The 24237-nt window shown below is 38.6% G+C and overlaps 2 protein-coding genes across 2 annotated transcripts; both read right to left on the bottom strand.

Annotated features, from left to right (window-relative positions):
- Positions 1-4616: 4616 nt before the first annotated feature.
- Positions 4617-8029, bottom strand: LOC137011474 (green-sensitive opsin-2). The gene is made up of 6 exons (XM_067374346.1): positions 8012-8029; positions 5956-6316; positions 5657-5825; positions 5196-5361; positions 4871-5110; positions 4617-4730 (listed from the first exon to the last, which is right to left on the bottom strand). The coding sequence occupies exons 1-6, from the start codon at positions 8027-8029 to the stop codon at positions 4617-4619; spliced, it is 1068 nt and encodes a 355-aa protein (XP_067230447.1).
- A 6250-nt stretch (positions 8030-14279) lies between these two features.
- LOC137011511 (green-sensitive opsin-3) lies at positions 14280-15960 on the bottom strand. Its single transcript, XM_067374407.1, has 5 exons — positions 15585-15960; positions 15318-15486; positions 14849-15014; positions 14524-14763; positions 14280-14393 (listed from the first exon to the last, which is right to left on the bottom strand). The coding sequence occupies exons 1-5, from the start codon at positions 15943-15945 to the stop codon at positions 14280-14282; spliced, it is 1050 nt and encodes a 349-aa protein (XP_067230508.1). The 5' UTR covers positions 15946-15960.
- Between the last annotated feature and the right edge of the window lie 8277 nt (positions 15961-24237).

Here is a 24237-nt window from a genome sequence, read left to right as displayed (position 1 = left end):
TTCTTTAAAGAAATAATTACATGGGGTTGAAAAATAATAACACTAAAATACAAATGTTTTTGTTAATTAAAAAAAATGTGGGGGATGGGGGGAGGGGGGTGGTAGGTGGGCCATGCTGTGTTGATTCAGAGAGGAGGTTTCAAAACACTGAAATAATCAGAGCATAATGAATCAGTGTATCGAATCATGATTCAAATCGCGTGTCAAACTGCCAACGACTGAAATCACATGACTTTGGCGCTCCGAACAGCAGATTCAACACGCTAATTCATTATGCTCACGGAGCCATCGGATTTCAACTAAAATATCTTAATTTGTGTTCCGAAGATTAACGAAGGTCTTACGGGTGTGGAACGGCATGAGGGTGAGTAATAAATGACAGAATTTTCATTTTTGGGTGAACTAACCCTTTAAATGTCTATAAGAATAGCAAAACATTTATATTTATTTTGACTATGGGGTAAAATAGGAACTGGACTATGGGGTAAAGCCGGCGATTTGATTTCGCTCGGCAACTCAAGCCGAGTTCACACTGTGCGATTTTGGCCACGATTTGGTCGTCTGAGACAAATTTTGCAAATCCTAAAAGATTCCTATAATCCTAGCCTAAAATCTGTAGTCTTTGATCGCTAGTTTGACATGTTCACAGACAGCCAATTAATGACCAGTGCGATCAAATTTTTCCTCCGATGAAATTCTAGCAATGTCAGAAGATTTGGGGCACCATCCTGCAGTGTGACTTCTCCTACGACAAACGTCAAATTGTCTTCGTTTTTCAAGACAAGCCGTGATCAAAATTAATGATAGAGATGTCTTTGTTAGCCACCATTTCAGTCCTGTGTGTAATGCAGCTCACAGTCACCGAATGTGTATGTTTTGATGATGTAAAACTCCGGAAAAGTTTTCATGCGCGCGTCCGTTTTTAACGCGTCTTGACTGTCGTACAGTCTGACATAAATGACGGCTGAGAACCCACAGTGTGACATGAGGATCATGTTCGTACAGTCTGACAAGCAACAATCCTAAAGGACTGTTATAAATCGCACAGTGTGAACCAGCCTTCAGTCTGGAAACCCGTGCATTCATTTCTATTGCTTCCGTTACACTTTTGCGGGAACCAATCACAGACTGGCTTATCCACCTTGCTCGCTATTGGCAGGTATAACACGATGACGAAAGAGAAGCGACGGTAAGCAGTTTTCAAACTCTATGTGATCTACCCATCTCTCGCACGACCGTCACTCCAAAATAACAATGCACAATCACAGTGACGCCGATTGTGATGATCCGACAGTCTCTTCATAGGAAGATTACAAACGGCGATTAATGACACACGATGATTCTCTGCTGTTATTTTGGTGGTTTGCTTCACGATGTGAGTACAGGACTCTTTTACTTAAATGCCCCTTGTTGGTAGACAATATTTTTATTATTTGCTCCTATATGTTTCGTCTCCCTGCTTCTTGAATCTCGCGCCGCCTGAGCTGACTGGAATTCTTTTTGGTTGTCACGACAATGACGTAGTTTAGGGCGGCCGCGTTCATTTACACTGAACCAGAACAGTATCAGAGTCGCGTTTTAACCAGAGTCGCGGTTTAACGATGCTGAATGACTTCTTTAGTTAGCAAACAAAACGCTCGACTGGGTGTAAATATCACTCACTTTCATTTTTTTTTGTACAACCTGCAAAAATCGCTCGATGCCATTGCTGCTCCTGCAAACCGCTGATCAATGCTACAAACCAATACAAACTGTCTGGAGTTTTCGCATCGCTCTGCAAAGTACGTCACCCGGATCGTTGATCTGATTGGTTGAAGGACTATCCAATTGTGTGACTAATGCTCGTTGATCACGCCTCTTGTGCAGCAGAAAATCAATACAGACTCTCCAGACCAATGTTCAATTTTAAATTGAGCTCGGTCTGGTGATAGCTAGACTAAATATAAACATCAAACACCACACAATTCCTGAAAATTCTAAGACAAGCGATGTCCGACCCAAAAATCCAAAACAAATTCAGTAAATAGCCTATGGCATTAAGTGTGTTGTGTAATGCGTTGCAAAGTGGGAGCATTCTCGTCGACCCGCATCTCCCATGTCACTGAGCCAACTTTAGGACCAAAAAAACAGGAACACACGACCACCACACCACAACATACACCGGTCAAAGATCCACACTGCGTTCCATTCGGAAGGGCTCATCCTATGCCCTAATCCCTTCAAAGGATCATGGGGGCCCGTCATCAGTTGTACCCTTTGAAATCTGAAGGGCCCTTTTAAGTGGCCAGTTTTGAGCACTTCGGTTTGGAACGACTTTTCAATATGGCGGCTATGATTGTTTTCACTCCGAAGTGCCCTTCGGAGGGTGATATATCCCGTTTGGAACACACCACCAGCTGCTCCGTCCGCAGCAACCGTGCTGCACACACCATCAGGTAGGCAAGCAGGTGAAAGGCGGTCAGATGAAACAACGCAGCAGGCAATGGAGCACAGCTGACCGCGAAAACAAGCGAAAGTTTGTTGAGATGTTGAGATCCAAAAATGTCAATTTTATAAATGTGTGAAATAAAGAAAAACATTTAAAAATGATTACAGCAACAACTTGACAAAATACAAACACACGGTTTCAATATGAAGTGGCAGTCAAATGCACGCAGCACCTAGAATCTGTTACCCAAACTAACTGGAAACCGTAATAAAGGATTATTCCACTTTCAAATTAAATTTTCCTGATAATTTACTCACCCCCATGTCATCCAAGATGTCCATGTCCTTCTTTCTTCGATCGAAAAGAAATTAATCTTTTTGATGAAAACTTTCCAAGATTATTCTCCTTATAGTGGACTTCAATGGACTCCACTGTTGAAGGTCAAAATTACAGTTTCACTGCAGCTTCAAAGGGCTTTAAATGATCCCAGACGAGGAATAAGGGTCTTATTTTCACTCATTTTCTAAAAAAAATAAATAAACAATACTGTATATGCTTTATGAACACAAATGATTGCCTTACAAGTGGTTCCGCCCTTTCGCCTTCCGTATTCTTCAAAAAGCTTGCGCTGTATGTCCTACGCCTTCCCTATTCTACTTACGGAAAAAAATGGAACTGGCGCCACGTTTGTTCCGTAATGAAGGATAGCCTATACTAAACTGAACAAACTAATTATTATAGGGAATATTAATAAATAAATAAACTTTTTTACTATCCTTCTTGAATTTCACAAATTAATTTGGCTGACAATATTATTTGACCTGTTTGCTCTTTTTGAGAGAACATTCCTGGAGTTGTATTTGTTCATGTCTGCCAATAGTGCTTTGTCTGAGCAATCATGCAGGTCACATTAAGACCTTTAGGCAGAGAGTATAGAGTCAGAATGGAAAGAGATAAACGCTGATGTTCAACATGGTCAGATCAACTTAAATTAATATTCTGGGTTCAAAAATCAACAGAATTTGTGTCATGTTGATTACCACAATAAAATCTACCTTTCTCTCATTTTTCTTTCCTTTAAAATAAATTATATCCTGAAAGTATGGCATTAGATGTTCACAGTAACCAAGCCCCGGGCTGTTCTAACTTTACAACAGCAACATGCGGAAGTGTGAATTGGCCTTATGATGAACATGATTGAATTTAGGATTTTTTTTTCACTGATCAGCAAACATAAACAGAAGCTCAACCGAAACTGCTTAATGCACGTCAAGTTCAAACGTGCAGTGTAACACTCGAGAATGAACCTCACTGGTTCTCGCACGTCAAGCAAACATGCTTGAGATGATGTGTGAGTTGATGAATGTTTATATGTGAATAAAAGCCTAAATTCAATTAATCAAATAAAGCAATCATTTCTCTTAAGAAAGTTTGGACTAAACCACTCAAATTCTTATGGATTAGTTTTACAATCTCTTTATGAACTTTTTGAAGCGTCAGAGTGGTAGTTGCGTAGCTGTCAATGGAGGGACAGAAATCGATCTGATTTTATTAAAAAATATCTTCATTTGTGTTCCAAAGATGAATGAAAGTTTTACGGGTTTGGAACAACTTGAGGGTGGGTGAGTAATTAATGAATTTTTATTTTTGGAAGAACTAATTTAAAAGAGCTCAGTCTCTACAGTATTATTGCAAACAGCAGATGTCTGACCTTAATGAGAGGATTGTTTCAGACTCAATGCAGGGTGGATTTGATTGTATTCTAGCACTACATGGATTGTCTTGATTTAAAATAGTGTGCACTAGCTATACTTATACTAAATTCAGTTTCAGTATCATACATATTTGCAAACAAACTCAAAATTAAATCAATTCATAAATAATGGAAACGAAGACACTTTTTAATGCCAGTATTTTATTTCTATCCTTTTTTTATTATTATTTACAAAATATATACACATTTTAGGCCAAAGATATAAATGTTAGCCTCCCAGTTAATAAAAAATTATCACTGATAACTCATTCAACCCCATTAAGCCTTTTACTTGTATGTGAGTTCACCAGGTTAATAGTCATAGTGAACACAACCACATGAAATCAACTAATTAAATTTTTTTTTTTGTCTTTTTTTCAGATGCCCAAATTGATCAAAAACTAAAAGAACAAAATCTGTGAAAGATTGAAAAGTCTATGCTGGAGATACAGAGGACACCTCTGTCTTGCTGGTGGACACAGTTGAGGACTCCTCATCACCAAGAGGATTCTTTCCACAGAAAAGAGTGGTCAGCATGCAGCTCCGAAACTGTAAAAGACAGTGTTTCATTTAGTACTTGTGGGGTTTTTGTACAGCTTTTTATTGATAGAGATGATAGAGAGAGGAGAGGGAGTAGAGCAGAAATGGGATGTCTGGGATATGTAGGAGAAGTCAGATATATGATTAACCTGTTTGTTTAGCAGCACATAGATGATTGGGTTATATAAGGCTGAGGTCTTTGAGAAAAAGGCAGGAACAGCCATGGACTGGGCAGTGAAAGCAGCTCCCTTATTAAAGAAGATCCAGGCAGCAACACTGGCATAAGGGGTCCAGGCCACCAGGAAACCCAAAACCATCAGGATGACCATTTTTGTCACTTCCCTCTCAGCCTTCTGGGTAGATGCTGAGTCCTGCTGTTGAGCTGCAGCCTAAGAGAGCACAAAACAATCCATTTTTAACATTGTATTCCAATATTTGAGAAATTACAGGAATGTTTAACATGACATTACATACCGCCTTGACGGTGCAAACAAGTCGGCCATAGGTGAAGAAGATTACGGTGACCGGAAGTATAAAATGGCAGGTGAACATGTAGATGACATATGATTCATTGTTGTATTCAGGATTCAGGGTGTAATAGTCTGGTCCACATGAACACTGCATTCCCTCAGGAATATATCTGTTAAAGAAAAGCACCTGATGTTAGGAAACTTCAGTAAGAGTATGTTGTATGTTGTAGCTAGGCATTTGAAAACAACTACACTTAGTACAAACTATGCAGTTAAAATTTAGCATTAACATTCAGTGTGACTGTTACACTGGGAAAAGCCTTATTTGCATTGAAAGTAAGCCATCCGTGTGTATCAATAAACATGTTGCCTTTTAAAAAATGAAAATGCCTCATGTTCAACTGGAATGTTTGTTATAATCATGGCACTGGAGAGCAAAATAATTGCATGTCTAATTAAACCAACCTGGACCAGCCAACCAGAGGGGGAGCAGCACATGACATGGCCATTACCCATGTAAATGCGATTCCTGTCATCGCGTGGGTGGATGAGAATTTAAAACTACCCATTGGCTTACAAACCACAATGTATCTCTCGATGGCCAGCACCACAAGTGACCAAAGAGCAACTTCACCTGTGTGTGGCAAGGAAAATATACAATTCATTAACACTCTACAATTACAGCCAAACATACCCTACTTTTAACATTCGCCAAAGTAATTCTTCAGACCATTCAAACAAAAAAACATTAAAATTTCTCTCACCTCCAAGTGTGGCCATGAAGCCCTCAATCGCGCAGCCAATTGGACCTAGAGCAAAGTAGCCATTAATTGCTGTGTAGAAAGTGACTGTGAATCCAAAACAAACCATGATGGTACCAGCCACAGCCAGGTTGACCAAAATGAAGTTGAGAGGTTGTCTAAGCTTTTTGTGTTGAGCTGTAACCACCAATGTAAGGCCATTGATGGGTAGACCTAAGCAGATGAGGAAGAACATGTATACAGCAAGGATTTTAAACTGCCACGGCTCAGCTAGATAATACTGCGGATACTCGAAAGGACTCCTCACTAGCCCTGTCCTGTTGGACATGGGGATGTAGAAGTTGTTTCCCTCAGTGCCGTTCATCTTTGCCCACTAGTGATCCAGAGGGATGTAATCTGCTGCTGCGGTACAGCTGAGTGACTGCTCTTCATCTGCTCTTTATTTGCAAAGATGCATCAGGAGTGGTTATATATGCCTCTAAGATTCCTTATAAGGGATAAATCCACGAGCACAAGGTGGGGAGGGTGTTGTAATGTGGGATTTGAATAAGAGCAGACATAATCACCTGTGGACTAATTACCTCATGAAGCTTTAGATCTTGTTTTTTTTTTCTTCACCTTTTTAGGGTCTTAAATTAGGGCACATATTGATATTGATAATTGACAGTACAAAGTGAGTATAATCAAAGCTGTATTTATTTCAAGGATAAAATGTAAATTTAAATGTAATCATTGTCTGGTGTAGTCCAATAGTGATATGAAAGTAACACAATAGCATTAAAACAACAAAATGTCAATATTTGTGTGTTTTATTTAAATATAAAACATTTGCAGCTGACACAGCTGTGTCCAGTGGCGGCGCTAGGATGGGGCTTGGGTTGGGTGGTCGTGCGCAACCCCGACACCGAACCCCCACCCCAGTAATGTTTTAATAATGTAAATGTTTTAAAATGTGTTTAAAAAGCAGGCTGCGAACTGTTACGCGGTCGTCTTAGTTATTTATAAATGAGACACTCCTGAACCCGCGGTGAGAAGTCTCCAAGTTCAGACCCGCACGATGGTGATTAAGTAAATAAGGAATTATTAATTACCGGTCTGCTTTTCAAATCAAGCTATAGCCTAATACGACATCAGAAAACTTGGAATATAGCCTAAGGCACAGGTCATTTAAGTTTACTGTTATCTATTTTGTGGGGTTACGTTTTGATAGAAAGTGGAGAATGACAGGAAGCAAAGTGGTAGAGAGAGACAGAGAAAAGTGGAGCACGAGGTTTTAAACTCGGATCACACGAAACAACAAACGCGCAGCGCGCCGGAGCAATGACCGTGAAGATATCGGATCCGACACCCGGTATTATGGCTTGAAGGCTTTGGAAATGAGCAGCGCAAATATTTTGTGTTCCACAGAAGAAAACTATAGGCTATAGTTTTTGAACGACACAAGGGTGAGTTAAATAATGACATTTGAGTCCAGTCTATTAAAAAAAAGTATTTATAAAAATCCTTATACAGTAAGCATATAAAGGGCTATAAAAGTCATGGAAATTCAAACAATTATATGGCAAATATGGTTAGATCCTTATGATTAGTGAGGCTATATAGTTTATTAAAAAAAAAGAGAAAAAAGTGTGTTGGCACATTGTGCAAAATGAAGTTCCTGCAATAAATGGATTAAAATTTTGTAATTGAATAGGCTAATAAATGCAATACTCTTTTGATGCTATGAAATTTTATGTTCCCAGAACATTCTCAGAACGTCCCCACTTGTGTTAAGGATGTTGCCTAACGTTCCCAGTAAGTTCAGTGACGGTCACGATGTGGAGTTCCCTTTCAATACTACACTCGTACTGCGCTGTTAAGACGCATTGGGGAAAACTCTTTTCTCCGATTTCTGAAGCCTTTTTCAATCACACAGTGAAACGGCACAGCCATTGGTTCATCGAGCGAGCCCACCCAAGCCCGCCAAAAGGGGTGGGGTATCAGGCTATTTCTCAAAGAACAGAGATGCTCTGGCCCACAATTGGCCCAGTCTTCTCCTTTACGCTTTTCCCCCAATCGCTTTGATCCCCCAGGTCATCAGACGAGTTAGGGAGGGTGCTCACATGATCCTTCTAGTGGCCCCTCTGTGGAAGAACCAGCCATGGGTCTCGGACATGTCTCAGCTGTCGTCAGCGGAGCTGTGGCCGATTCCCTTGGGACAGGACTAGCTGTCCTGAATACCATCTCACAGACTAGAGCTCCATCCACGAGATGTCTACACCCTTAAGGTCAGTCTTCACTGCCTGGTGTGCAGCCCGGGGTGAAGACCCTTTCACTTGTGACATATCTCAGATATTGTCCTTCCTCAAAGACTTAATGGATAGAGGCTGTACTCCCTCTACCCTTAAGGTCTATGTCGCAGCTATAGCAGCCTCTGATGCTCCTATAGCAGGGCAGTCTGTAGGTAGGAACAATCTCAATGTTCGTTTCCTGAAGGGGTCCAGGAGGCTGAACCCTCCTCGCCCCTTTACGATCCCTACCTGGGACCTTTCCACGGTTCTTAGAGGTCTCAAAGGCCCCCCTTTTGAGCAGCTTCAGACTGCCGACTTACAGTACGCCCCCTGTCACTAGAAAACCGCCCTGCTATTGGCCTTAGCATCGGTTAAGTGGGAGATTTACAGGCGCTCTCTGTGAGCTTCTCTTGTCTTGAGCTTGGGCCTAACGACTCCAAAGTCGTCCTGAAATTAAGACACGGATACGTCCCTAAGATTCTCTCCACTCCATTCAGGGCACAGGTTGTCATTCTGTCCGCACTTCCTCCTTCTCAGGATGATCAGGAGTTGAACTTACTCTGTCCTGTAAGGGCCCTAAGGACCTACATTGACCGTTCAACCTCATTTCGTCAGTCGGAACAGCCCTTTGTATGCTTCAGAGGCCGCACCAAAGGTTATACCCGGTCACGAGAGGCATGGCCTCCTCTTGGGCATGGTCCAGTTGTGTGTCTATCGCAGAAATTTGTGCGGCTGCCAGCTGGGAGTCCATATTTTATTTGTGATGTTCGCAGAACTTCCCTGCTGCACTTGTCAAAAAATTATTTGAAAATTAGAGTTAAATTGACTAACAAAAGTGGCTGTTCAAACTAAAACTAATTTTTCTTAAATGTCTTACAAAAAAAGCACTTAACAGGTATTTCATGGATTGTTATTTTGAAACCTTCTCTGTAAAATGCAAATCTCTTGCAGTAAGTCATTAGCTGACAAAAGCACATGCATGAGCTAATGTAACTACTGTAATACTGCATCAGCAACTACACAGTTTTTGCCTTTAAATAAAACAACATGCAGTATAACATCAGTGTTTCTGGCTCATCATTGACTGAAGCACAGGCTCTACTCTTCAGCACAATGGTGACCTCACAAAACTCAGATAACAGAAACAGAACATTAAACACTAAAAGATCTCTCTAGATCTCTGCATCTTCACTCATTACAAACCAGTCTGACTTTATCTCTTGCATACAAAATCTTAATGAGGTGTTGATGTTTTATTAAAAATTATAAAGTTTGAAGTCACCGTTATGGAGGTAAGCGCTTGCTTTAGTTGGGCTCCTGACCTTTGACAAAATCTGATCAGATGAATTTGGTTGCTTATTGATAATTTTATCATCATTCAGTAGGCTTATTCTCTGATCTCTGAATATTATATTAATTTCATGTTATTGTAGTCCTATAATACTGCATAAAATCCTGTCCTGCTTTGATATTTTGAAAGTTTTTACGTCATTATACAGAAATTATTCAGACAGGATCATGTAGACTCACACAGACATCAAGATTAAGCATATGAACCTCAACAATGGGGACAACATTTTCAGGTAAACAGATTAACTCTGAGCATCACAAAACAAGCTACTAAAGTCACAAAAAAGATTTTTGTTCATTGTCACCATTGTTGAGGTTCATATGCTGATTCATGATGTCTGTGTGAGTCTAAATGAAAATGCTCAAAACTCTGTCTGTAGGATGAATTTTAAAATCTGAACATTTGACTGTCATAAAAAAAGACAAAACTAACAGATAACACCCTCGGAGTTTAAACCCTGGAGAAGAGCAGTGAATCAGGATGATTGAATCACCATCAATAAATAACGAAATTCATCTGATCAGAATTCCTTTCTATAAAATATCAACATCAAATGTCATCTGGTAAACATTCCCTGAACATTTAGAGACGGTCATGATGTGGAGTTCTTTTAAGGGTTGGGGAACATTATTTGGTGGACCTTCAGGGAACATTCAAGACATTCTGGGAATGTTTAGGGGACTATTACTATAGGATGTTCTGTTAACTTCCCAAATGTCCTCTTTGTAACGTTCTTGCATGACCATAAAATAACCAAAATAGAACGTTCCCCTAAAGTCATATCAGGAATGTTATTAAATGACCAACAGAGGACCATGTGGGACATTCTGTTTATGTCCCAAATGTCCTCTTTGTAACGTTCTTATGTGACCATAAAATAACCAAAATGGAACGTCCCCCTAAAGTCATAAAAGGAAGCTTGAACTACAGCACTTTCATTACCAAAAGAGGACATTTTAGGAACGTCCCTAATGTTCTGTAAAGGTTTGGAATTTTCATCAACTTTAGAGAACTTTTAGGGAACATTGTGCAAGGTCACAAGAACATCACCTTCTACATGGGTAACGCATTTTATTATTGTTCTAGGTTCGTTCTTTTTTTCCATTGTTTTAGAATTGTCCTAATCAAAGCTATATGGCCCGGTTTCACTTAGCTTAAGCCAGGATTAGGCCTTAGTTCAATTAGGACATTTAAGTATAGCTTTTAAATACGTTCTAGAAGAAGAAAAACACATGACAATGGCACTGACATATTTTAAGATATGTTAGTACAAGTTGCTTTCCGTTAAAACAGCTCAAACATGCATTTTAGTCTAAGACTAGCTTAAGCCTTGTCTGTGAAACCAGGGATATGAAATAACACAACTGGAAGTATTTGAATTATGTATTAACCAAAATATATATATAAGATACTTGAGCTTCTTTGTCAGCTCTGCACACTCTGAACATTCTCTTAACCAACTCCATCAGGTGCAACCTTGGATGATTTTTAAAGTTCTCATCATAGACAGACTTTATATTTGTATGTTTTCTTTAATTGTATTTTTTTTTCCTGAGAGTGTGAGACTGAGATAGCAGATGCCAGTGTGTGTGTGGTCTGAGTTAGGTGAGGAAGAAAAATCATAAAAATCAATGGCAGCAAGACTTTTCTGAGCTATTATGCTGTAGCTAGTAGCCATAACACAAGCTATATTCAGAATCTGAATAATTTTTTTTTTTTTTTTTTTTTTTTTTGTGACTGAGATAGCAGATGCCAGTATGTCAGTATATGTGTCTGAGGTTAGGAAGAAAAATAAAGAAAATCAATGTACAGCAAGTCTTTTAGGAGCTATTTTGCTATAGCCTATTAGCTTATGTAACACCAGTTAATGATATTTACCCCGGTTTCACAGACAAGGCTTCAGTTAGTCCTAGACAAAAATGCATGTTTGAGCTGTTTTAACTGAAAGCAACTTGCACTGACATATCTTAAAATATGGCAGAGCAATTGTTTTGTCTCAAGATGCACAATTGTAATGTTTTTTTCTAGGGTATGTTGATAACACGCTATTCCAAACACATTCCTGGAGCCTCCCTAACACTGCATGTTTTCGATGTCTCCTTATGCCTGGCTCACACTACAGGAATTTTAGGCCGATTTATGCCCGATTTTCCCCTCCCGAGAATCGGAGAAAAAATCTTGTCGAGGATATTGATCGGCTCCGATGTTCGCCGCAGATTATCTGGTAATGTGAGGCGTTCACAGATCGAATCTTGCACCTCCCGATCTGCTCTCACACAAATAGGGGCCGCCCCGATCATATCAAACATGTTTGATATTTAGGATTTTAAATCGGGAAGATTACGTCAGTTCTTTAACAACAGCCAATGAGAGAAGTGAATGAGAGCACATTTAAAATTGCGACTGCGAAACCAGCTGCTGTATGAATCCGTTGGACAGCGGAGATAGCAGAACGGTGCATTGAAGTGTTGCAACAACACAACTTCTTGAATAACGCGTCTTCAAAAAACATGACACAACCGTACAGACAAAGAGAAAAGCTGAGGAGAAATCACTATGGTTTTGAACATACCGGGTGAGTGTAGATAGCTGCTAGCAAATGTAAACATACCTTTTTATCTCAGTGACGAATATTATTTACATCCGCTTTCCAATGAAATCACGCGAGGCTCTTCTGGGTATGATAATGTTAACAATATCCTGTAGTGTGTGCTGCGCTACAAATTTGAAATGCATGTTTGAGATTTGTGAGAATAAAATCTGTGAAGATTCTCCTTATATGTGTGCTGCAACCAGATTTCATATTCGGTTAGGATTTAAAAACTCCTCTAGTGTGAGCTCGGCTTTATTAATCAAACACGCCTGGGTTCTGTACCATGAAGCCGGATTAGCTGGCTAGCCAGGTAAGTTTCTGATTAGTTTGCGCCAATCCTGGGTTTTAGGTACCATAAAAGTGACTTGGCTTTTATTGGTGTTCATTACTCACATTTACTCACTCTTGAGTTGTTCCAAACCCCTAAGACTTTCGTTCATGTCCAGAACAAAGAAGATATTTTTGATAAATCTGAGCCAGTTCTGTACTCTCCATTGACAGCTATGCAACTACCACTTTTCATAAAGAGAACGTAAAAGAAATCCATATGAATTGAATGGTTTAATCCAATTTTTTTAAAGAGACTCGATTGCGTTTTATGATGAACATGATTAAATTTAGGATTTTGTTCACATATAAACACTGATCAGCAAACATAAAAAGAAGATCAACCGAACCTGCTTGACACACGAGAACACACCTCATTGGTTCTTGCATGTCAAGCTAACATGCTTGAGCTTCCGTTCATCATAACTGATGTGTGTGTTGATGAATTTTATGTATGAATAAAAGCCTAAATTAAATCTGTTCAGCATGTAAAGTGACCATGTGTCTTCAGAAAGTGTGGACTAAACCGCTCAATTTATCTAGTCAAAGTGGTAGTTGCGTAGCTGTCAATGGAGGGACAGAAATTGCTCAGATTTTATTAAAAATATCTTTATTTGTGTTTCAAAGATGAATGAAAGTCTTGATACGACATGAGGGTGGGTGAGTAATTAATGATTAATTATAAATTTTTTGGTTGAAATAACCCATTAAAAGAACTCAGTCTCTACAGTATTATTGCAAACAGCAGATGTCTGACCTTAATGAGAGGATTGTTTCAGACTCAATGCAGGGTGGATTTGATTGTATTCTAGCACTACATGGATTGTCTTGATTTAAAATGGTGTGCACTAGCTATACTAATACTAAATACAGTATCATATGTATGTGCAAACAAACTCAAAATTAAATCAATTCATAAATAATGGAAACGAAGACACTTTTTAATGCCAGTATTTTATTTCTATCCTTTTTTATTATTATTGTTTACAAAACATATACACATTTAAGGCCAAAGATATAAATGTTAGCCTCCCAGTTCATAAAAAAATATCACTGATAACCCATTAAAGGTGCTAAAGAGGATGTTTTGTTTTATACATTTTGCAATATTACTTGAAACTGTCTTTACTAACTGATAAAAGACATGTATTAATATACATGATCTGTGCACGAGGTAGGGCCTTAAAAACATCAGCCAATCGTTTACGTGATCATCGTGTAAACGATTGGCCCTCTGACTTGTCAATCACTGCCGTGACATTCCTTGTGAGAGACGTGCGTGGATTGGCCCTCTGACTTGTCAAACACTGCCATGACATTCCTTGTGAGAGACGAGTGCGGCTGTGCGCTCCAGTAACTTTCCACACTCTACAGGCGCCGCATGCGATGTTTTTGTCCGGAGAAAGGAGTAACAACTGCAGATTATGAGTTACCTGCGGTGAGTCCGACATAATGAATCCACTAACACGACACAGCGAAAATGCCGGTGGTAAACACTCGTGTTCCAATACTCGTGCAAGAGTTTTGGGAGGCGTTCCCTCGAAATTCTTACGCATGCGCTCATTTCAAAAACTCAGTAACAGTCTTTGGTTTCTCAGTCGACCTGATCCTCTTTAGCACCTTTAAACCCCATTAAGTCTTTTACTTATTTAACAAATGTATGTGAGTTCACTAGGTTAATAGTCATAGTGAACACAACCATATGAGATCAACTAATTCAGCTTTTTTTCAGATGCCCAAATTGATCAAAGACTAAAAGAACAAAATCTGTGAGAGGTTAAAAAGTCTATGCTGGAGATACAGAGGACACCTCTGTCTTGCTGGTGGACACAGTTGAGGACTCCTCATCGCCAAGAGGATTCTTTCCACAGAAAAGAGTGGTCAGCATGCAGCTCCGAAACTGTAAAAGACAGTGTTTCACTTAGTACACTTAGCACACATTTTGCCAGTCTTTAATAACTGAGGGAGTAGAGAGGGAATGGGATGTGAAGGATATGGCTTTCCATTCCGGCAAGTCTGACATGACTTACCTGTTTGTTTAGTAGCACATAAATGATAGGGTTAAATATGGCTGAGCTCTTTGAGAAAAAGGCAGGAACAGCCATAAACTGGGCACTGAAAGCAGCTCCCCTATTCAAGAAGATCCAGGCAGCAACACTGGCATAAGGTGTCCAGGCCACCATGAAACCCAAAACCATCAGGATGACCATTTTTGTCACTTCCCTCTCAGCCTTCTGGGTAGATGCTGAGTCCTGCTGTTGAGCTGCAGCCTAAGAGAGCACAAAACAGCCAATTTTTAACATAGTATTCCAATAGTTAGGAATTTTCAAGAATGTTTAAAGTGACATTTCATACCGCCTTGACGGTGCAAACAAGCCGCCCATAAGTGAAGAAGATTACGGTGACCGGAAATATAAAATGGCAGGTGAACATGTAGATGACATATGATTCATTGTTGTATTCAGGATTCAGGGTGTAATAGTCTGGTCCACATGAACACTGCATTCCCTCAGGAATATATCTGTTAAAGAAGAGCACCTGAAATTTAGATTGCCCTCTTCTCATTTAGAAAACTGTGTAGAAAACTTTTCAGCTGAAATCTAACATAATAACTAAGAGAGAAAGTTATTCGTGTAATAATCCAAAAGTTCAGTGTGTTCAGTCGGGGAAAGTAATTTTTACTGCTTAAATAAAACATAAGCTAATATTCTTGTATATTGACCAAATAAAAAAAAAGCTTCATATTCAGCTGAAATGTTTGTTGTACTCACTTCTGCACTACAATAGAGAACAAATAAATTGCATGATGTCTTATTAGACCAACCTGGACCAGCCAACCAGAGGGGGAGCCGCACATGACATGGCCATTATCCACGTAAATCCAATTCCTGCCATTGCGTGGCTGTTTGAGAATTTAAAACTACCCATTGGCTTACAAACCACAATGTACCTTTCAATGGCCAGCACCACAAGTGACCAAAGGGAAACTTGTCCTGTGAAGCAAAAAAATATAATTTTCACCCAAAAGACAGTACAGTTAACTATATCTAATGATCAAACCAATCCAAAAACATACATTAATTTCTCTCACCTCCAAGTGTGGCCATGAAGCCCTCAATCGCACAGTTAGTTGGACCCAGAATAAAGTAGCCATTAATTGCTGTGAAGAAAGTGAACGTGAATCCAAAACAAACCATGATGGTACCAGCCACAGCCAGGTTGACCAAAATGAAGTTGAGAGGTTGTCTAAGCTTTTTGTGTTGAGCTGTAACCACCAATGTAAGGCCATTGATGGGTAGACCTAAGCAGATGAGGAAGAACATGTATACAGCAAGAATTTTAAACTGCCACGGCTCAGCTAGATAATACTGCGGATACTCGAAAGGACTCCTCACTAGCCCCGTCCTGTTGGACATGGGGATGTAGAAGTTGTTTCCCTCAGTGCCGTTCATCTTTGCCTAATAGTGATCCGGACCTGGCAGAGGATATGATCTGCTGTGCTGGAAAGAAGCATCAGGTGTGATTATATACCCCCCTTATAAGGGATAAATCCAGGAGTGTGAGGTTGGAGGGTGTGGGATTTAAATGATAAGAGCAGCCATAATCACTTTTGTGTTAATCACCCGGTGAAGCTTTGGATCTTGATTCTTGACACTATTTTGATGTTTGAGATTCTTATATTAAGAAATTATATCATTTGTCAATATGGAGTGAATATACAAAACACTGTATTTAATTTAAAGAATGTGATTGTTGTCTGATGTATTGTTATTTTCTATAAACACTATACACTTGTTTACCTTATTAGTGCAAATAACCCGCTTAGAGGGGATTTCCTGTCAGATTAAGACTTGTCCCATAATTTTATGTTAGTTTGTTGTGGAGGTCAAATAGTTGTGCTGAACACTTGTTCTGTGGGATCTTGTATTGCAAAGTTAACAGCAATGGGGTTGATGGACAATTCATTAGAAGATTAATTAGATTAATTATAATGAAGTCACTCCAATGAGACATAGGGGATGTTGCCATTAGTGTGCAAAAAAGCCTGGTAATGGACAAATTACTTCAGATTAATTTTTTCAGTAGCCATTTTTTTCTCAAAAAGTTGGAATATGGTTATCTGAGAATAACTCAATCAAAAGCACAGAAAGTTTGAGGGTGGTGAAATATTAGTGTTTTCAGACAATAGAGAAATTAGCTTTTGTATTCAATTATTTTCTTTAATATTTATTTTTATTATTTTTGGAATACTTTTTTTTCATTCCATTATGAATTCACATACATTCAAGCTTATCATAATTCATACTTTACTCATAATACATAACTGCAGTCATCATTTTGCATATGCATTTCATTCAAATCACTTTGTATGAAACAGAATCATTAAATGATTTGCAAGCACCACATTCAGTTCAATTAAATGTCATGCTTATAGGCTTGATTTGAGAAAGAATGGTCTGATTTCAATTTGTATCCATCAGTCATCAATTAGACACAAATCACCAAAAACAACATTTGTATGCACATATTTATTATGCTACTTTTCAATACGTAAAACATTTAGAAAATATATACAGAAAAGCGGACAATGCAGCTAAAAACAAAAATAATGATATGAATATAGTGCATAGTGTCACTGACTTGAAAAGGTAGTTCTGTAAAATATTATGTTTCTCACTGAACCTTTGGGTGGGCTTAAGCAGTCCTGTTCATGACCTTTTGATGTGATGTGTCAAGAAAAGAGGCTTATGCTTAGAGTTAGTGGTGAGCTATGCTTTATGTTTAAACATTGGTGGAGAGACATGAGATAAACCAAGGGTTTAGCCTTGTGCAAACTAATCTATCCATGCTCTATTTATTGAAGGGAATAGAGCCTAAATGTGATGTACAGGTGCTGGTCATATAATTAGAATATCATCAAAAAGTTGATTTATTTCATTAATTCCGTTCAAAAAGTGAAACTTGTATATTATATTCATTCATTACATAAAGACTGATATATTTCAAATGTTTATTTCTTTTAATTTTGATGATTATAACTGACAACTAAGGAAAATCCCAAATTCAGTATCTCAGAAAATTAGAATATTGTGAAAAGGTTCAATATTGAAGACACCTGGTGCCACCCCCTAATCACCCCTAACTCAAAACACCTGCAAAGGCCTTTAAATGGTCTCTCAGTCTAGTTCTGAAGGCTACACAATAATGGGGAAGACTGCTGACTTGACACTTGTCCAAAAGACGACCATTGACACCTTGCACAAGGAGGGCAAGACACAAAAGGTCATTGCAAGAGAGGCTGGCTGTTCACAGAGCTCTGTGTCCAAGCACATTAATAGAAAGGCGAAGGGAAGGAAAAGATGTGGTAGAAAAAAGTGTACAAGCAATAGGGATAACCGCACCCTGGAGAGCATTGTGAAACAAAACCCATTCAAAAATGTGGGGGAAATTCACAAAGAGTGGACTGCAGCTGGAGTCAGTGCTTCAAGAACCACTACGCACAGACGTATGCAAGACATGGGTTTCAGCTGTCGCATTCCTTGACTGCTGCTGAGTGGTCCAAAGTTATGTTCTCTGATGAAAGTAAATTTTGCATTTCCTTTAGGTCCCAGAGTCTGGAGGAAGAGAGGAGAGGCACACAAGCACGTTGCTTGAAGTCCAGTGTAAAGTTTCCACAGTCAGTGATGGATTGGGGTGCCATGTCATCTGCTGGTGTTGGCCCACTGTGTTTTCTGAGGTCCAAGGTCAATGCAGCCGTATACCAGGAAGTTATAGAGCACTTCATGCTTCCTGCTGCTGACCAATTTTATGGAGATGCAGATTTAATTTTCCAACAGGACTTGGCACCTGCACACAGTGCCAAAGCTACCAGTTCCTGGTTTAAGGACCATGGTATCCCTGTTCTTAATTGCCCAGCAAACTCGCCTGACCTTAACCCCATAGAAAATCTATGGGGTATTGTGAAGGGGAAGATGCAATATGCCAGACCCAACAATGCAGAAGAGCTAAAGGCCACTATCAGAGCAACCAGGGCTCTCATAACACATGAGCAGTGCCACAGACTGATCGACTCCATGCCACGCTGCATTGCTGCAGTAATTCAGGCAAAAGGAGCCCCAACTAAGTGCTGTACATGCTCATACTTTTCATGTTCATACTTTTCAGTTGGCCAAGATTTCTAAAAATCCTTTCTTTGTATTGGTCTTAAGTAATATTCTAATTTTCTGAATCATCAAAATTAAAATAAATAAACATTTGAAATATATCAGTCTGTGTGTAATTAATGAATATAATATACAAGTTTCACTTTTAGAATGGAATTAGTGAAATAAATCAACTTTTTGATGATATTCTAATTATTTACTAAAGTTGGAAAAACCCAATATTAACTTTTTAACAATATTAACTTTTCATTTACATAAACTGTTTTAAAGCAGCTCACAAGCAAGTGCACATATTGCATGAAGTTTATACTCTATACAATGAAAACATCTATGTATATAATATAGGACTGTAATATATATATGATTGAATATAGCAAGGAATTAAAAAGGAATCAAACAATAAAAAATCATCTTGTCCTTGGCTTAAAATTTGGAAAATAAAACCTCAGATGAACAACAACACATGTCATATCACACCTTGTCATTATTTATTTAGCAAAAATAAAGCCAAAATGGAAAAGCCATGGGTGACAAACTAAGGACACCCTATAGTTCAATTGCTTGTAGATACACTTTTAGCAGCAACAACTTCACATCACATCATTCTGGAGGAATTTTGGCCCACTCTTCTTTACATCATTGCTCCAGTTTATTGAGGTTTGTGGGCATTTGTTTATGCACAGCTCTTGCCACAGCATTTCAGTCAGGCTGAGGTCTGGACTTCGACTGGGCCATTGTAACACCTTGATTCTTTTCTTTTTTAGACATTCTGCTGTAGATTTGTTGGTGTTCTTGGGATCATTGTCCTGTTGCATGACCCAATTTTAGTCAAGCTTTAGCTGTCAGACAGATCACCTCACATTTGACTCTAGAATACATTGGTATACAGAGGAGTTCATAGTCTACTTAATGACTGTGAGATGTCCAGGTTCTGAAACAAGGCCAAAATCAACACCCCTCCACCAGCATGCTTGACATTTGGTATGAGGTGTTTGTGCTGAGATGTTCTTTTGGTTTTCAATTATCTGATTATCTTCTTTTGGTTCCTAGACAGGCTGAAAAACTGGCATATTTCAGCTATGCAGATGACACCCAGATTTACCTAGCCCTTTCACCTAACGACTACAGCCCCGTTGACTCCCTGTGCCAATGCATTGATGAAATTAAAAACTGGATGTGCCAAAACTTCCTTCAGTTAAAGAAAGACAAAATTGAAATTGCGTTTGGAAACAAAGATGAAGTTCTCAAAGTGAACACATACCTTCATTCTAGGGGTCAAACAACTCAAAATCAAGCAAGGAATCTTGGTGTGATTTTGAAGTCAGACCTGAGTTTCAGTAGTCATGTAAAAGCAATAACTAACTCTACTATCATCTCAAAAATATTGCTAGAATTAGATGCTTTGTCTCCAGTCAAGACTTAGGGAAACTTGTTCGTGCTTTAATCACCAGCAGGGTGGATTATTGTAATGGACTCCTCACTGGCCTTCCCAAAAAGACCATAAGACAGCTGCAGCTCATACAGAATGCTGCTGCCAGGATTCTGAGCAGAACCAGAAGATATATCACACCAGTCCACACCGGTCCTTGCACTGGCTTCCAGTTGCATTTAGAATTGATTTTATAGTACTGTTACTTGTTTATAAATCACTCAATGGTCGAGGACCTCAATACATTGCAGATATGCTCATAGAATATAAACCTAACAGATCACTAAGATCATGTAAGAACAACCTGTCGGCACAACAGCGGATTCTGACAGCCTGGGCAAAGGTATAATGCATGTATGTCTTTTCAGCACTCCTGTGAAGTTCACTCAATTTTTAGAATTTAGTTTCAATTTTACTTACTTACTGACTCCAATTTCAAATGATTATTACACTTAGATCGTGTTTCTAATTAGGAATTAATCATTGGTCATGTATTAATTTAGATATTTGATTATTTTGGGTATCCTGTACTTTCAATTATTTGTTCATTATGGACCCGGTATCGCACAGGAAGTTACATAGGCCGATTTTGTACTTCTCACGACACAAATTCGTCAGTTTCTGATACTTAGAGGATACAGAGTTTACTAATGCATTTGAGTCGAACCACCACATGCCACATACAAAAACACAGTTTTCTTAGTCACGATACTCCAACTTGCTAAGTCAGTGACAGACAGAAATCAAAAGGTCTCACATGATGTGCAACATGCTCCTTTCATTGAGCCTTTAGTTTGACCTATCCTGACACAGATATGTGGAAATATGAACTCCAATAATCTACTGGTCATAATTATTTCAGAAGAATCCATAGATTGTAAATATTTACTACACCAACACCTGTTTAGGGGGGAGAGGAGTAGGTTATCAGATATCTTGAAAAGACAACACCCCAAAAGGAGAACAGAATTCTCATAAGTTTTCAATCTTTCTCATAATACAAATGACTGCTGTGAAATTGAGACCATTTTACAAATTGCACTGAGACATTTAAAATGATACCAAACATGAAAGTGAGATACACAAGATACATCATACATAGAATATGCATTCTTGGAGAACTTTTAGTGACTTGATTTAAAGGGAAAGGAAGGGTGCATACAGGAAAGTTCTAATTTCTTTGAGATCGTCTTTTCAGATGAGTTTTATAGCTTTATTGCAGAGTGCTTGATCTCAGCTTTTGTCTTAGCAGGAAAATCAGAGGAGAAGATTAATCCGTAAATGCAGTAAATATAGCATAAATATTTTTCTTCAACTTCAGAACCAGTCATTCTTGAATCATATTGATAAATGCCATAAAATGGACATGTATGGTCTTGAAAAAATAGCAGAGAGAGTTACAAAGTCCATTTGGTGGTGGTCAACATTAAGATGCGCAGAGTAGGCAGATAGGAGGATTAATCTATGCAGGAGACACTGAGGACACCTCTGTCTCTCGCATGGTTTGAAGAAAAATTGAAGCTCCCCATTGGCTTGCATACCACGATGTACCTCTCAATGGCAAGCACTACCAGAGACCAAAGAGAAACTTGACCTATTGACAGGAATTAGAAGTTAGTCAACTGGAATGCACTGCTTTAAAATGGCATTCAAATGGACTGTTAAATATTCCTTACCTCCAATTGTTGCGAAAAAATTACACAGCCAAACAGACCTAGAGCTATGTAGCCCATGTAAGCAGTAGAAAGAAACTAAATCCAAATTGGAATTGGCACCCATTAGAATGATTGGATGATAGCAGGCTTGATGTGTTCAGGTGAAGTTTGAGTGTTTGTTAAGCTTGCAAGCTCTATGCAGTGGTTAACAAATGCTGGAAATTAGGTAATAGGTTTAGTGCCTTGTTTGGGTTTCTGCTCACTTGGTATACACAAAGATTAGCCAGTCTTTGTCACCTTGCGCTAGCCACTATTGGCTAGATAACAAGTTAGACTGTTAGACTGAATACATAAATTTAATAGTGTCTAAGGCTACGTCCACATTAAATTTGAAAACACACCATTTATACATTTTGTCCTTCTGTCTACACTGAGACGCCATTTTTGTCGACTAAAAATTTGAAATCGCTTTCCCAAGTGGATAAATTTGAAAACAGACTGGTACGTATTCGGTATTCAAAAAAAGATTATTAGTCATCTGACATAGTCATGTGATCCATTCAACCCAAAACAGTGAGCTGACAGCCACCTTAATTGTTGCGAATGCTATCCAATTGTTAATGGTAAATCTTAATTTGTACAATCTTCATATTACATTCCTGCAAATATGCCAGAAAATGTACTCGTAATTGTTGTCTTGTTGCGAAACATGGCAACTATGTATTAGACCATACATGGAATGACAAATTTGAGTGAAACCTGGACACACCAGTGAGTAGAGGGATAGTTCGCTAATAAAATCATCATGCCTGAAGAATGGCATGAGAACTTTGGTATGTCTGGTCTCTCAGTATATATCATCACAGTGAGCTTTCATTACAGTTTATGTGTGCACATAAGGTGATTTAAGTGTTTCCAGATGTTTCAGTGTGAACCAGGAACCTTTGGAAAGCTACTGAAAACTAGTGTGGATGGAGAGTATTTTGAAAAGAAAATGTTTCTTTTCAAATATATCAGGATTAATATGGCCATAGCCTTAGAAACCTTTAAATGATATATATCTACTAACTTTCTCTTTGGGCCATGGCAGTGTACTGGTGCTAATTCCCTTACATTGAGACTTCTGGGCAAAGAACACTCTGTGGCAAGAATAATAGCCTAGATCTAATTATCTACTTTAGGTTAACTTTATTGAGCACTGAGTGAATTGTTTTAACACACTTACCGTCCTTTCTCAAATCTTTGCCAAAAATCAGTCATAAGTTATGATAAAGAGAAATGATGTATTGAGGTGCAGCTGAGGGTTTGTGAGTTTTTCTTTTCTTCTTCTTTTTTTTTTTTTAAATAAGTGTTTAGCTAAAAGAAAGTGGAATATAATTTTGTAGGAGCATGATTTGAAAGATGCTCTTTACAAATCAAGATTACCTAATTATTATTTGGTCAGGTCAGTTTGTTATAGACGAATGAATAGATGAATATATTAATATATAATGTCTTCTTGTTTAAGACATTTCATTCTTTTACAGATACTGGTGAAGATTATGTTATTTGTATTGACTGCGGATAAATTGATCTATACAGCTATTCCTGATTTGCTTTAAAATATCAGAGATCTTCAGCAACGAAATTAGACTTTGTGGTGACTGAGCTAATACACTTAATTGATGAAGTCTGGCTGAAGTACAATTCCCAAGCAGAGTTAATAGATCTAATTATCCAATTCCAGTGAATTTTCTCACCCACTCCCTTTCCTCACTCTTTTTAGCCAATCACCTGTTGTTTGAGAAATTACGTGGTAGGCCTACAGTCCCTGCGTCCCAATGTCCATACTAGCCATCCTACATAGTATGTGAGATTAAAATAAGTGCGTCCCAAAGCATAGTATGTTGGAAAGAGTATGCCAAAAGTCCCCGGATGGTCTACTATTTCGAAGTGTGGATCTGTGCATGCTAATATTGCCCACAACCCATTGCGCATTGGACGAGGATTCAGTTCAGAACTACAAATGCGAGTAAAAAGTGTTAAAAAAACTACAAAACATGGCAGATATGCACGATCGAAGCTGAGAGGTTTGATCAGTTCAACCTGAAAATATTTATTTAATGTTATCCGTGTTATTTTTCATCTGCAAAAACCAATGTGGTCTTTTATAAATATCTGATTGGCCATTAATTTTTAAATGCATCATTATGCATTAATATGAGGAGAGTTCTCCACATAAAAGGCCGTGACTGCAGATCAACATGCTACATTCTTCCAAATATCTTCCTTTGTGTTAAGCAGAACAAAGAAATTCATACAGGTTTGGAACAACTTGAGGGTGAGTAAATGATGACAGAATTTTCATTTTTGGGCGAACTATTCCTTTAAATTCACATCAAAGCCACAAGAGCGCCTCTGATAAACTGACTGTGTGTAAGAGTCAGGTTACACTCTAAAAACTGCTGGGTTAAATATGGACAAAACCAGGGATTGGGTTGTTTTCACCCAGCCATT

This window comes from Chanodichthys erythropterus, chromosome 21 (genome assembly GCF_024489055.1).
Source record: "Chanodichthys erythropterus isolate Z2021 chromosome 21, ASM2448905v1, whole genome shotgun sequence".
In the NCBI taxonomy this organism is placed as follows: domain Eukaryota; kingdom Metazoa; phylum Chordata; class Actinopteri; order Cypriniformes; family Xenocyprididae; genus Chanodichthys; species Chanodichthys erythropterus.
Note: the sequence above shows the minus strand (reverse complement) of the source record. Positions and strands in the feature narration are given on the sequence as shown.

Bases quoted from the DNA above. Each gene is read 5' to 3' on its own strand.
- LOC137011474 (XM_067374346.1), bottom strand. The intron at 5,826-5,955 runs GTGAGAGAAATT...TGCCACACACAG, and splicing joins CTTCATGGCCACACTTGGAG to GTGAAGTTGCTCTTTGGTCA. The intron at 5,111-5,195 runs GTATGTAATGTC...GTGCTCTCTTAG, and splicing joins TTGTTTGCACCGTCAAGGCG to GCTGCAGCTCAACAGCAGGA.
- LOC137011511 (XM_067374407.1), bottom strand. From the start codon at position 15,945: ATGAACGGCACTGAGGGAAACAACTTCTACATCCCCATGTCCAACAGG. The intron at 15,015-15,317 runs GTTGGTCTAATA...CTTCTTTAACAG, and splicing joins CCTCTGGTTGGCTGGTCCAG to ATATATTCCTGAGGGAATGC. The intron at 14,764-14,848 runs GTATGAAATGTC...GTGCTCTCTTAG, and splicing joins TTGTTTGCACCGTCAAGGCG to GCTGCAGCTCAACAGCAGGA.